Below are 15751 nucleotides of genomic sequence, written 5' to 3' on the forward strand. Positions count from 1 at the left end.
TTGAGGACATAATGGCCTGTATGCATATACAATGGAAGCTGTCTAAACCGGCACTATTCGGGACTGAAGCGTGAGTGAGTGAGGTTATTTTTACGTCGCACTTAGCAATATTCCAGCTATATGGCGACGGTCTGTAAATAATCAAGCCTGGACCAGACAATCCAGTGATCACCAACATGAGCATCGATCTGCGCAATTGGGAACCGATGACATGTGTCAACCAAGTCACCTTTTATGGCAAGCATGGGTTGCTGAAGGCCTATTCTTCCCGAAACCTTCACGGGTCTCGGGACTGAGGAAATAATCCAGTTTATGACAACGTGCCAGATTGTAGAGCTGATGATAAATGTTCAAACCACTGAAAGGACTGAGATTTTATGCTGATGTTGGCACCTTGACGGATTGGACAGATGCCGGTTTTGACAGATTCCACTGTACATTATAATCCTCCCTTATCCATTAATACAGCCTCAATATGCTTTTTTAATACACTGTAATCTTCCATTACCCATAAATATAGTCATAGAATGCCATGGGTTGTATACACCACATATTCCCCACCACCAAGGAATGCATCGTCAATCACGTGTGTTATCTACTGCATTCCTCCATCACCCATCAATACCTGGTCACTATGTCACAGGCGTGTATAACATTAAAATATTTGTCATTGAATTCAACAATACGAAGATAACTGTTGACGCTGGTGATTTTGTAATTAATGACGGCTTCACGGTAGTATACAGCTGTTAAATCCCGTTTTTCAATTTAAGAACAATTCAAGACATATATTGTGTCTCGTGTCTGGATATTACAATACACGGGGCATTGTTTACGTCTTCGTTTTCGCAAAACATTTAAAGTCAAGCTCCAGCAAATCTGCGGAACGTTACACATCACAATCTGACTGCACAATGGCTCTTGTATAACCTCCAAAGAGAGCTGAATGATGAAGGACCCTTGATGTTAGGCTCACTATTGACGCACAAACACGCCTGTTATTATCTTTCTCAACAGTTTCTAATCAAAATGCCTTTCACTAACTGACAAAGAAGAAACTTAAGACAAATTTCATTGTCTGCGTTTGTAACAGGGCCAAACAATATTTCTTTCTTAAGAGCAAGATATGTGATATATTTCACAGCTATTGTTTGCAGGGACACATGATAAAACTATAGCCCATAGAAGAGTAGAAAGTCTTGCTATTACATATGCCATCAAGTCCCATCTCCTCATTGAGGATATATTGTCGCTCTTGTCATGTTAGGCGTGGTGTGCAAGCTTTAATATTTTAATGCCATACCTTTTGTAAAGTGTATTTTCTTGTTATTTTTCAGAGACCATTGGCCATCATTTGGACTTCTCGAAATGGTAACTGTCAAAACGAAAAGAGAGTATACATTTACATGTCCCATATTCGTCTAAGGGGATGACTGAATGGACATTAGATATACAACGCCAGACAAGCCTGATTACCCATGTTTGATGATCGCTGAAAATAAAACAAAAGAATGGTTATTCGATGGAGATGTTCTTTGTGTGGACATCGCATTAGTGTTTTGAATCTTAAGTAGGTGGTGCTTCATCCTGGTAACGTTTTCATTCTGAAAAGCTGCTAATTTGCTGTTGTAATGTTGAACCTAGGAACGTTTTGACACGGTTGGGTATAGGTTTACATTATAAAATTTACCTGGTACTGTATAAACTGACTTTGCAGAAGACAACGGTATGACAAGTCCGTGTGAGTGGTAAACACGGCGGCGTTCCTGTGATTTACAATGCCATTAGGTTGTCTCACAAAACGTCCACTTGCAAAGTTTGAGATCGATTGGATCATTGAATGAAGACTTATTTACAAACAAAACCGGGTCGACATGAGTTTCATGCCAAACTATAGTATGACGTTCTTGTGTATCATATACCTCCTTGACTTGCATTAATCTGTCTTAATGTGTTTTGGGGACAGTAGAAGTGGCAGGGGTTCAGTAATCTTGGGTACAATACGGAATTTGACTATGTCATCCGTATTGCACCCTGTATTATTTTCCAAGTATACAAGGGTATATGGTAAAGTATAGGGACTCACATTGGAAGTACTATCGTATGTGAAGCGTGACAGTGACTAAAAGCAACAAAACCCTTTTCATGTCCAGAAGGAATCTCCGCTGAAAGAGTCGATCTTACAATTCTGACGATATCATGAGTATGTGTGTCAGCAGTGTCATAGCTGTAAACATATGGCTGGTCTGTAAACATATAGCTGGTCTGTAAACATATAGCTGGTCTGTAAACATATGGCTGGTCTGTAAACATATAGCTGGTCTGTAAACATATGGCTGGTCTGTAAACATATAGCTGGTCTGTAAACATATGGCTGGTCTGTAAACATATAGCTGGTCTGTAAACATATGGCTGGTCTGTAAACATATAGCTGGTCTGTAAACATATGGCTGGTCTGTAAACATATGGCTGGTCTGTAAACATATGGCTGGTCTGTAAACATATAGCTGGTCTGTAAACATATGGCTGGTCTGTAAACATATGGCTGGTCTGTAAACATATAGCTGGTCTGTAAACATATAGCTGGTCTGTAAACATATGGCTGGTCTGTAAACATATGGCTGGTCTGTAAACATATGGCTGGTTTGTAATCATATAGCTAGTCTGTAAACATTTGAGTCTGCATCAAATATTCCAGTACTTTATACCTTGCCATACGATGACAGAGTATGTGTTAATGAATCACTATCAAGTATTAATAACAGAGCAAATATGAACAACCCAAAGTATGTTTTAGCATCACCCAAAAGTCTTCATGATGCCTGCTTGAACATTTAGTCTAAATTCTACATGTCGACGTTCATTATGTATCTCGCAGGTTCTCGTTTGTGATCACGCCCCGTGGCGAGATTCTCCACGTCTACCACCCTCCCGACGACGACGATGAAGCTGTTGCCATGAAGAAAGGAGCCGCCGCCATGTTTGCGTCTCGTCTACACAAGGCCACTGAGGTAATGAAGGATTCCTTGGGGTTATCAGTTAACCAGACTTCTTAGTCTCCCAGTGTTGAACCGTCTCGTAGACAGCATTCTCAATGCTTATAGTTCCATAGATAATCAATAGAAGTCTACAACTAAACAGCGTTAATCCCGACAAACCGTGATGGGCATAATGAAGGTAGAAGGTCGAGGTTTGTGTTAGAAAGCTTTAACAGAAGCTTGGATGCTAACAGTGGCTGGTGCTGTGAACAAAAGACCTTCACCAGGAAGTTAGATGAGAGTGATTCCCCTTACTATGTACTGCTACCATATAAGTAGTAATATTGATAATACTGTGTTTAGTGGGTCTCTGTTGGCCAGACATATATATGTTACTGTGGGTAATACATCAAGTTACCAGTAGTTCAAGACATACACATGTCCGAGTAATTCTCACGAGGTCATGAAATATTTGCTAGTCCAATGTACGATTCCCGCTATATCTTTAAGTCTCGTCACTGAATAATCCTCATCGACTTAAACGATATATCGGCTTAACGAAGTATGACTTAACCTGTTTAGTTCACCGCTGCTGCTATACAGCGCGAGGTCATGGGAGGTTCAGAGGTTCAAAACGCTGTCTTTCTCTCGAACATCTGCTAGGTTTGGCGTCCTAGAGGAATCTCTGGAATCCCATTTTTTCCCAATTACGATCATGGTTTGCAAACACTTTCTCTCTTCTTCAAACTACTCACTTCCGTATTCTTTAAAACTGGTACAGTGTTTTGATTTTTACTTTATTTGATTTCTACTCATTTGATAACAACAAATATTACTTCCCCACATTTTGCTTATTTTCGAGTTACGCATACCCCAAGGCCAAAGGTTTATAGCTTCAAATGGCAGGTTTACATACCTGCACTTTCCTAATAAAGTGACATTAAAAAGTGTTATTCCTGCGTTGTTTCTGTCACGCAATTCAACGTTTCACCTGACCCTCATGACACCCATTAGTATGCTGGGAAACAATTCAAACTCCTATTCTATTGGATACACACAAAAGCAATTTCAAGTGTAAGGCACTTGTGAAATACAAGCGCTTGTATCCGTATGCAATCTGTAGCACCCTTGTATTTGCTCTGCCCTTTAGCGTAGGTCAGCTATGTACTTCCTAGTCCGTCACTTGGGTAGTGTTTTCTCGGGGAACCTGCGACAGCGTGTAGCCTGTTCTAATAATACAATCTGACCCCACCAGTCATGTAAGAATTATGTATGCATGAGGGTTGGGCGTTCCCCGCCGTGGTAAACTCCACACAATAGACGACCTGCAAAGAGATCTTTTATGCATATCATTAAAAAATAAGATTAGACGTGCTGATTACAGTTGTACAATAAGTGAATTATATATTTATGAATATATATGTTTATGTGTTGAAACTTTTCTCCCGCCTCTGACTGTGCATGTCGTGCATACTTTAGTACTCCATAATACAATACATGTGTGTGTACTGGTGTCTGGTCAGCCGTTGTGTGGCGCAATATTCACGATACAGGGTGACGGTCTTGGTATTAATATTGGTCCGGTATTGGTATAGGTCCGGGATTGATATTGGTCCGGTATTGGTATTGGTCCGGTATTGGTATTGGTCCGGGATTGATATTGGGCCGGTATTGGTATTGGTCCGGGATTGATATTGGTCCGGTATTGGTATTGGTCCGGTATTGGTATTGGTCCGGTATTGGTATTGGTCCGGTCTTGGTATTGGCATTGATATTCGCAGTAATTGCTATAACAATTGCTATAACAACCTATGCAACCGCTTTATCCACTGTCCATCTGGTTTGATTGAGTTGTTGTGTTATGCCGCACTCGGCAGTATCCCAGCTGCAATTAACCGAGTCTGGACCAGACAACACAGTGATCTTCATCATGATGCTGACGTTAGTGAAACTTACAAACTTTGCCGCTTCCTGTATGTGGATTTCTTATCAACTCAGAAACAAATACATTAACACTGAATAGCTCAGTTTGTAGCATTACCGTGGGAAAGGTCGGTGTTATGCACCCATGGACTGATGCTAGAAATCACACACACGCCACTTGGAAATGACAAATATTGAGCCTATCTATGTACAGTTTGTGGATCAAACTTATCTCAGTTGCAGGGTTACGTCCCTTATACATTTCAGGATCCTCTGAGCATTAACTTGAATCCCAGTGTAACAGCGATATCGAATCCTGGTCTGTCAGAACCATAATCCTGCTCCAGAAATTCACAACACAATTACGAGTGTTCAAGTATTGATCGTCTCCTTCCACGCTACACTAACAATAGCTGTGGTCAATATTTAACCAATGTTCAGTCATTCAAGTTTTACCTAATTGCATGTATCTAAATAGACCTTTGCTGTTTCCGGAACAGCAATTCCAAGAGTTTCCTTCCTATGACTCGACTAGACAAGTATCAGGAAGATGTAAGGTTACACATAACTACAAGTGTATTATCGTTTCCCGACGTGCAATCTGTGCTATTGTTGCCCATTGACTAAACGTGATGTTTACATTCAGTTGATACTGTACTGATTAACACTACATTCATCTGGATCCAAAATGTCTTTGTTTGTCTTTTCAGGGTGATGTCTTTGCAACTGACGACGGCTGGGGTTATCACGTGAGAGAGACTGGGCATGAGGGTAAGGTTCGGTAGTAGGGTCTGGGACCGGGGAGGCACTGGGTGTTAGTAATATCAACTTGGGTGTCAGGGATAGTATTGACAACTTAGGTATCGGGGTTAGTAATTTGAACTTGGGTGTCAGGGTTAGTATTGAGAACTTGGGTGTCAGGGTTAGTATTGGCAACCATTGTGTCAGGGTTAGTATTGACGACTTGGGTGTCAGGGTTAGTATTGACAAACATGGTGTCAGGCTTAGTATTGACAACCTGGGTGTCAGGGTTAGTATTGACGACTTTGTGTCATTGTTAGTATTGACAACTATGGTGTCAGGATTACTACTGAGAACTGTGGTGTCAGGATTAGTACTGAGAACTTGGGTGTCAGGGTTAGTATTGACAGCTTGGGTGTCAGGGTGAGTGTTGACAACTTGTATGTCAGGATTAGTATTGAAAAGGTAAGTGAAAGATTTAGTGTTGACAACTTGGGTGTCAGGATTAGTATTGAGAACTTGGGTGTCAGGGTTAGTATTGACAACTATGGTGTCAGGATTAGTACTGAGAACTATGATGTCAGGATTAGTACTGAGAAATAGGTGTCAGGGTTAGTGCTGACAACCTGGGTGTCAGGGTTAGTATTGAGAACTTGGGTGTCAGGGTTAGTATTGACAGCTTGGGTGTCAGGTATAGAGCTGACAACGTGGGTGTCAGGGTTAGTATTGACAACTTGGGTGCCAGGGTTAATGTTGACGACTTGGGTTCAGAATCATTCATAATCTATCATGTTCCGATAACCTACAGTTTCAATTCTTGGTGTTTCAACGCTTTGGTGCAGGATTGTCTACACCAGTCTGACAAATACAAACTCCTCTTTGTGCCATAGGCTTCGATTGATTTTGCAGAAACAGTGTGAAACTGTGTCTATTTTGTTTTCATTGGGCCTGCAGATTTCATTTAGGGGGTGCAGATCTTAAGGCCTGTAGATAGCATCAGGCCTTGATGGTCAATTACTGTACAACTGCAAACACTGGATGGATTGCCGTCCGTGGATAGCTGTTAACCACTGCATGGGTTGAGGGCCGTGGTTATGATGGGATTCGGAATGTATTCATGAGAAAGACGTGGATTGTTGACCCAGGATTGGTCCGAGTCTGTGGATGTGCTGGAGGATGTGGATGTGATGTTTCTTATGGGTGGCTTGGTTAACAAGTATTGGTTGCTTGTCAAGGACGGGTAGACACACATACAAGGCAGGCATTCACTCAAGGTTAGATACCTGTTTGGCAGGAATTCAGTCTCCATACATTGGTTGTCTTGGAGATTCGTTTCCTTTCTTTAATTGTTGAAATCATCTGTTTCATTTCTTAAATGTATAGTAATCCTACTCCAGGTCCTCACAACGCCACCTACTCTGTGCGGCCAACTCACGCAGGTCACGTGTTCACCAAGACGAGACATCCGGGTCACCACCCCGTCAAGCACGCGACATCGGATTATACCAAGGTAGACCGCACTCTTTCTACGCTGTCCATGAAGAATATTAAGTTGACTTGGCAAACATTCCAAAAAAGCTCTGAAATGGCGTATGGCACCCTACGGTGGTGGTATTGCTGTAATATATAATCTGTGTAAAGGATTCAAAACAATTATGAACGAAAGCAGAAAATTCGGGATGAGTATTAGCTTCAGACAGATTAAGACTGAGAATCAGATTTCGACTCAGACACCTGTTCAGACTGATCCAGATTATAACGACCCATCCGTGTTTTTACCAACATTGACCTATCGGTGGATATGTATACGTACATATGGATGCTTTGCTGTTATAATTAATTGTTATGCAATTCTTTGTGGAGTGAGTTAAATACGGTAAACTACTGTACTAATTAATCGATCACAAATTTCGCTAATTCGCTAATTTCGCTAAATAATATGTCCATAAACCATAAGTACACGTGAAAGTGTATTCAGCCAGCCATGTTTGTCATAAGAAGTGACGAAGGGCATCGGGCTATCAGGCTGGCTGACTTCTTCCATGTATGTCGTCATATTCCAAATGCGCAGACAAATACCTATAATATCAATCACTGCACTGCCTGGTCCTGACTGCCGTCATATAGCTAGCATATTGATGAGTGTGTCATTACACAGCATGCTAACAAAACAAACATAAATCTCGTTTCGATTCGTTTGCATCTACAGTACTAGTATGTGATAAATCCCAAGAATATAACAGAACTTGTAATAAGGAATAGTCCTAAGCTTTCGTAACCTTAGCTGTCTATCCAGGGAGATGTCGAAAGGTGCTAATCGCTGAGGCGGAGTTTGTACTGTAGACAATATTTGGCATTTTAGGTGCGCCTCAACCACAACGAATGTTTGTCAGATCGAAACTATACCGCATCATATTATGCAGTGATGCTAAGATACAGTAAGAGGAATGTTTCAGAGTGGTGACTATTTGACTATATTCCGATATAACGTGGGTGTGGTTTCAGACGCTCTATTACGACACTGCCCTTGGAACAATGCACACCATTCACGTGAAGGAGAAGTTCCGGGTAATACATAAGACTGCAGAAGGGTGAGAATGTTGAATGTTTAATAATTGAAAACATATTTTACTGTTGATGTGATCGTCTTTACTATATCACACTCATTTGTTTGGCAGGGTTTACCAAGTCAGTCACTACAGGCCCCGGTTTTCGATGTCGAAATGGTGATGTTTCTAAGTCAACACTGTGTTATGTTTTAATTTCTGAGCATCGTTCATAATGAAATAACCACCATCATACTCAAACATTGAAATTTAGTGTGCTCTGTGCAACTTTGCTCTCAAAACAGTTTCCCCTCGTTTCAGATTAATTTTAGATAGTGACACGAGTCATTGATTCTAATGTGTTTATAGTAAGTGGGAGTTAGTTTTACCCCACTTCAGTGTTCAATATCATGGGAGAGGACATCAGAAATGGGCTTCAGACATTGTAACCGTGTGGGAATAAAACCCGGGTCTTCGAACGCTTTACCGCTAGGCCACCCAAACTAATGTGATTAGAATTATCCTTTTGGGAATGTGATCCTGATATTCTTGGACATGTCCCTCTAGTTGAGAATACAAATGAGTGAACTCACAGTCACAATGATTGCACTGGCTCGATATGTATCAGTGTGTGTCGATAACTATTTTATTTCCTGACATTCACTAGATATGACCCGCATGAAAACAGTCGTCCTGTCAAGGCGGTAAACAACTTCACAGAAATAGGTGAGCAGTTTGTATCTAGTTAGGGCAGACCGTTGCGGTTATTAGCAGGGGTGAACACATTTATAGATGCTACTGCGAATTTCCTAGAATGATTTATGATTTTTTATCAAATGATTCAGTGAAGCCAAACACGCGTCCTGATATAAACTGACGAGCAAAAGAAAGTACACAGGCTGTGTTTTTTTCCAATAAGATATAAATAGCAAAACCTTTTGATGAAATGGAAAATATACATGTATGCTGAAACGCACGGCAATAGACGTGTTCTATCAGCAGAATGACATTGTAACAATAAACAGTGACGTAGTGGCGACCACTGCAGACGGTACAACGATGCTGGAAGGTCAAGGTCATTCCTCACAGCGATCGATTGGCTCATACGCCAGTTGCACGAAGTCGTCTGGTCACCGTGAATCCGTTCACGCGATGACCCAATGATCTTGCAGCTGATGACGTCACCGTCAGCATCCGATTGCGTAGGAAAGTAACCCGCGGATAGCGACTCTCATGGGGTGTTGTGACTCTGGGACGTCCGCTTCTGGGTCAATCACATGTCTGGCCTGTCACACTGACACATTTAAACAGCCGAATTATGGTTTGTCTTGTGCATCGCAATGTCCTTCCAGTATGGCTCTAGTAAGTACCCATTTGTGACATTCCTGTGGCGCCGACGTCAATATTGGAAGTTTCTCGTGAAATGTTTGTCAAGTGATTATTCAGTCTTCACGACAAACATGTTTTGTACCCTCTGTAAAAAAATTGTTCATGCATGGCAGAATAATCACAATTTGTGAAGCTTCATGCAAACATGTTCAGATGTTTTTGGTTGCATTTTGACAAAAGAAACATGACGGTCGCGTTCTACACAATCAATGTTCTTCAAGAAATTTACTAGTTAGAACGCATATTGGGCATTGCAGTAACAACTACATCTGTGTACTTTCTTTGGCTCGTCAGTTTATTACGAACAAGTTGTAATCATACTGTTACACATCAATAACCTTAATGAACAAAATGAGAATTTACTGATTTATTTCTGACTATTATGCGTAAATTATTTCCATGTCTATTGAGTTTTTCGGGAACCTCCGTTTTTCTAAATGCTGTGCAACCATCTTTTTTCTAGAAAGGTGCAACCTCGAATGGAGTTAAATACACAATGTCTTGGATCCACCTCGTCGGGGACTGTATATTTACATGATTTTCAGAATTGTATGATATGTATTTCTATACATGATTGCTGTTTCCAGAACTACCCGAAATGTCAGCACAGGGTTCAGGAAAGCTGGTGTTCCTCAGCAAGCACAAGGTTGTCAGTATTCCAAGGAGACCAAAGACAAACATCAATTCGGCGTCCATTCATATCAAAGAGGTAACTGGTGTGCTAAACAAATGTATGTAACTGTACAAACCTCACCGTAAAGCCCTGTCTGTCACACCTCGGTCTTTGTTGTGAAATTTACATGAACAAGTACGCAGTGGCACTCCTGATCTACTGCTTCAAAACAGTGGATCTGCATCCTGTTATTTGCTCCCTTTTCAGAGTCACTTTCACATCCATCGGTTAAATCAAACACTTGTTTCAACTTTAGGAAGACAGGGACCTGTTTACAGGGTTCCTTCCTGAAAACAATGTACTGATTCAAATGCCCTTAAACTATATTATTTATATCGATGGGTTTACTGATTTGGTCTTGTTAATAATGAAAATGAATGAGAAAGTATTTAAAAAGAGAATGATAAAATACATGGAGAATCTGTCCACAGACGTCTAAGGCAATTGGTCGATTAAGTTTGCATTATACACGGAATCCTATAAGCGTGGAATCATCGGTATATTGGGGCTATATTAAAAGTCAGAACAACGCAATCAATTTAAACAATATAAATCCCGTTCCATAATTTACATTCATGAGCCTTAGCGCAGTTAATCTAACACTAACACGCATTTCAGTTGGTGACCACCGAAACCAATAAAATAACAGAAAATGATGAATTATAACTTGAATACTTGGATTTGACAGGAAACTGATATGACAAGGTATGATATTTATATAGCGCACGTAACCATGCAGCTAGAGCTTCCTCATGTCGCTGCTTGTTTCCCTCGATCATCGGATGTCAATCTCACCGTCACATCGTATTATCAATCTCAACTCCCTGAGGAGTATACAACTCCTACTGCCACTAGGCGCACCGAGTTTATTGTGGCTTTCTCATCCTGTCGAGGTACACACTTCACAGCTGGGTGGATCGGGACACATAGTCACAGCACTTTGTCCAAGTTTATTGCACGTTGCTGTACCCGCAACTAGGTGTCTGCACGTATTCATGTGGCCACCATCTGGTCATATGCCAACGGTCTCGTGGTATTGGATGATGCATTGAGAACTGACATAGTTGTACGGGATCTCAGGGTCCTCATCTTGTATATCGTTTTTCCAAGGTGAAGCGTAAGAAGGCAGCAGTCAATGTGACCGAGTACCTGCAATATGTGAAGGGGAACCTCACCTGCATGCGAAACGAGCCAGATAAAGGTACTAATATGTGTAGATATGGTACAATCCTGTAGATAAATACAGACTAGTAATCACACATTTGATTCGGTTCTAAAGAGTGGATTCTGAAGCATGTAGGTGATATAAGTAAAAATTTACACATGATATTAAAAAAAATTACAACACCAGCTTTGAAAATCATATCATTGATCAGAATATAAATACAAGTTTCTAAAGCATACAAGGAGGGGGATTTGGAATATTTGAAATGTTTGTTTTCTTATTTTTTCAGGTTCGAAGAAGTTGGACAAATGCTTCACTGAACTTGTCACCATTCTCCGGGACTTACCTGACGAACAGATGGCTCTCCTTGCCAAACAGTACCTGACTGACAAGCCGAGGTGAGCATGTTGATGGAAAATCAATGTTTTTTTTTGCAGGAAATGTTTTTTTTTCATATGTTTTCAAACGTTTGTATATAATACACTTATATCAAACTATGTTCGTATTTGAAATCTCTGTATTTTTCTTTTATCATCTAAGTATGATGAAGCAGAAAGGAGATATTCAGATATGTTGTCCTCCTCATGATAAAGAAGGTGACATTCATAAAAGACTCTCTTCCTTGCGTGTATCGCTTCTGAATAGTCCACTTAACAACTTATGTAAGTAGCAGACGTCTTAAGCTGAATGGTATCAACTGCCTGGTATATTGATGTACAACGTGTGTAAATGCATATCTTATAGCATACCATTTAATCATAGTGACATCAGCTCGGATCATCTTCATCCTACTTTAACTAGTTGTACCTAGATTAGCTTTCTGTACCTTGCGTTCTGCACAAACATGTCCACTGGTAGATGCATTTTCAAATATCGTGGCAACAACGATGCCTGCAAAAAGTGGTGTTCTCGTTTCCAGTCTTCCATTCCGTCTATTTACAGACTGACCAAGACCTTCAAGGACCAGAACCACATGTTTGATGCTATTGCTGGTCTGACCACAGACCTGTCTCAACAGCTCCTGCTAGACCTTGTCCTCAACAGATCCAGACCCGACTCCGCCCTGGTGAAGAGACTCATGTTCCACATCGTCTCCCTTGATAGACCACCGATAGATGTAAGTGTAGATATGTCTTATATACCTGTTACAAACTCATGTTCCACACCGTCTCCCTTGATGGACCACCGATAGATGTAAGTGTAGATAAAAGAGGCATAAGGGTTACAAGCTCATGTTCCACAACTTCTCGATGTGCCAGCGGTGAGACGAAGCCCTGGAATAGTGCAACAGTACAAGTTGAATGCAGATCCCGGACTTTTTACGTTGCATTTGTATTTGCACAGAATATCATCACAAAACTGAAGAGCCTGTGCTTTGAGCGCGAGAAGGCCCCCGAGGCTTTACAGGACCACAAAACATATCACGTGATGGTGTTGGCGTTGGGAGCGGTTGCTAGGCGACTGTTGGACGCTGGGAGGAAAGAGGAGGCGGTTGATATTGTCTCCAAGTTGGAAGGATGGCTTGGATTACATGGTGAGGATAAGTCTTTGATGTGTTTCTCTGTGCCTCTGCTGGTCATTGCTGACTGATTCTGTTCTTTACAGGTCGACTTTCATCGCGATCTTGACTTTGTTGTGGATTCCTTGTCTGCACATTTTTTCCAGATCCCTGGCTTTTCCGCACAAAGCGGTCCACCATGACAGAATCTGAAGTCCTAGATGACGACCGCTGGAGAGTTATCCTGCTTGGATCTCTGGGTAATGCTGGTCTCGACCAATCATTTGAGATGATTGTGTCACATGTCAACACAACTAACTCTCAGTGGGTGAAGCGGGCAGGGATACACGCCTTGAGGAAGTACAAACATGAAGGGGTAAGCGCGCAGTAAACTAACAAAAAAGGTTAATATGCAGAAAATTTTCGTCCATTCTGACATGCAGCAGCTGAACAAGTGATATGCAGCATTAGACTCTTAGATGTGAAACTCATTCTCACCAAATGGTTTACTTTAATGGACAGTATTCGCGTTAGGTACGAAGAAACTTATATGTATTAATGATACACCCCCCCTGATCCAGGCAGCACATCTGATGTTGAAGACAGCCCTGTACGATGACGACGAGAAGGTGCGATATGAAGCCCTGCTACAATACCAGGCTCACCCCAAAGCAGCGAAAATAGCTCCATTGTACAGAGAAGAGGGGTGAGTAGGGAAAGATTTAACAATTCACACATAACCTACCTGTGTTTTAACGGCATAGCTTGTGTCTTGCAAACATAGTACTTCTCCCACCTACCAGTTTACTATCGAAAAGTCAGACAATCTGAGCCCTTCTTGACGTCGCAGATGAATTGTTCGTAGCCCATTGCTTCCGTTGGACTCTGGGGCTGCTTTGCGGTTAAAACTGTGTCTCCTAAAAAGTCCAGTTCGAATTTACGAAGAATCGCTACGGTGTGACTGGACAAATGATAACGTCAGAAGTACTTTGTTATTAACAGTCACTGATTTCTGTCTAACCCTGGCTTCTCATTTAAGCCGGCCGTTGGTATCTGGTGAAGGGCCACGTTACAGTAAAGAGAAGCATCCCTAAGCGGCGTCAGAATAAACCTATCATGAATTCCTGGACTGTGTGACAGTCGTTAGGCCTTCGACTTTGTTTCCCATTGAGCTGAGATGATGTCATTGTATGCTACGGAAAAATACTGTTGTTAATCCTAATCATTTGATGTATTTCAGCTCCATAAATGGATCCATTTTTCACGTGGATCCTCGCTATGTTGGCAAACGGGACATTGAAGTACACCACCGACGCAAAAGGGACATTGGTAAGATCGAGTTCCGACTGGCCTCACCGAGCGTAGACTGGAAGAAGATGCTTGGGTCCACAACAATTGGAGCCTCCTTTGGACTGATCATCAACAACGCTTTAGACTTTAAGATAGGTATGCTCGTGTCAGTGACATAAAGTCCCACACTGCTGTCTCCAAGTTGAAGTAACCTATGTGAATACTTGTTGCTATCCGAATCAATAAAAGAAAAAGGCGATTTAACATCGAGATAACTGTAAGTTATGTTTATCATAATATACTCTTATCTCAGATTACATCGTAAGTGGACCCGTGAAGGTCCCGGGATAGAACAGGCCTTCAGCAACCCATGCTTGCCACAAAAGGCGACTATGCTTGTCGTAAGAGGCGATTAACGGGATCGGGTGGCCCGGCTCGCTGACTAGGTTGACACATGTCATCGGTTCCCAATTGCGCAGATCGATGCTCATGTTGTTGATCACTGGATTGTCTGGTCCAGACTCGATTATTTACAGACCGCCGCCATATAGCTGGAATATTGCTGAGTGCGGCGTAAAACTAAACTCACTCACTCACATCGTAAGTGGCATAAATCATCATTGTTATTTTGCACAGAAATGTCAGACTGACCTTAAAAATTTACGAACACCTAAACTTGGAAATAAATCTTGCAGGAAGTCAAGCCATTTGAAACAACAAACGCATTTAGTGATTTCTACGTTTAGCCTGCGACCTCTTTGTATGGCGGTATCAGTAATCGGAAGGCCTATTTTATTGTAAAATCCGATTAACATGACATTTAATCAACACATCTGTGAAAAAAAATTATTATAACTTTGATAGTGTTTCAGCGAAAGCCATTAGACGAACAGAACCGATTGACATTTACCAAAGGAGAGAACTCCATCGTATCGCAGTAGACAATGCAATTCATTGTCCAGGAGATAAATATAGGTCTTGAAATCACTTGTGGCAACAAGTATATGCAGACGACATTGTCCAGATGAAGTGGGAAGGGTCAAATATGAAACGTAAATATTATAGCGGGTATTTCCAGAGCTTAATATCATTAATACTGCTGGATAAAACTTACGGGGATTCGATACATCCTGCCGGTTTAAAAAAAGTAAACAAGCCACTGACGTTAGGCTGTCGACTTACATACAAAATCACCTCAGAGAAGCGTGTCTAGCGCATAAATCCGGAAATACCAATTTGCCGTGATACCACGAATGCCGCGATACAACGAGGTCCAAGTATAAAAGGATTCTTGGAGTTATTTGACTTGCAAATTTGATGTTTTGTCCTCGACACTAGAGCTATTGTGATATTTCACGTTCCTCTCAGCCCCTGGATCCTTGAATCTATGCTTGATGAAAGAGACCTGCAATACATCCAATTTTACTCCAACAAGATCCGACAGGTACGTCTTGTCTGGTGCAGGCAACATCTGCGGTAGATCAGACAAGATTGGGACAGTTAGTTCTTCACTGGCTTGTCGAAATATGATATGCACAACTCAGATGG

At 41.4% G+C, this 15751-nt stretch overlaps 1 protein-coding gene across 1 annotated transcript in view; it reads left to right on the forward strand.

The window, feature by feature from the left end:
* LOC137268965 (uncharacterized) overlaps nt 1-15751 on the forward strand; it is a 106949-nt gene that overhangs the window by 9012 nt on the left and 82186 nt on the right. The window contains exons 3-16 of the mRNA XM_067803589.1: nt 1338-1371; nt 2879-3011; nt 5612-5672; nt 7040-7152; nt 8148-8233; nt 8856-8914; nt 10165-10286; nt 11361-11451; nt 11705-11813; nt 12358-12532; nt 12760-12949; nt 13081-13289; nt 13495-13619; nt 14154-14359. Coding sequence (XP_067659690.1) covers nt 1338-1371; nt 2879-3011; nt 5612-5672; nt 7040-7152; nt 8148-8233; nt 8856-8914; nt 10165-10286; nt 11361-11451; nt 11705-11813; nt 12358-12532; nt 12760-12949; nt 13081-13289; nt 13495-13619; nt 14154-14359 — 1713 coding nt within the window. The remainder of the gene's footprint in view (nt 1-1337; nt 1372-2878; nt 3012-5611; nt 5673-7039; nt 7153-8147; nt 8234-8855; nt 8915-10164; nt 10287-11360; nt 11452-11704; nt 11814-12357; nt 12533-12759; nt 12950-13080; nt 13290-13494; nt 13620-14153; nt 14360-15751) is intronic.

Source organism: Haliotis asinina, chromosome 16 (assembly GCF_037392515.1).
Source record: "Haliotis asinina isolate JCU_RB_2024 chromosome 16, JCU_Hal_asi_v2, whole genome shotgun sequence".
Lineage (NCBI taxonomy): Eukaryota > Metazoa > Mollusca > Gastropoda > Lepetellida > Haliotidae > Haliotis > Haliotis asinina.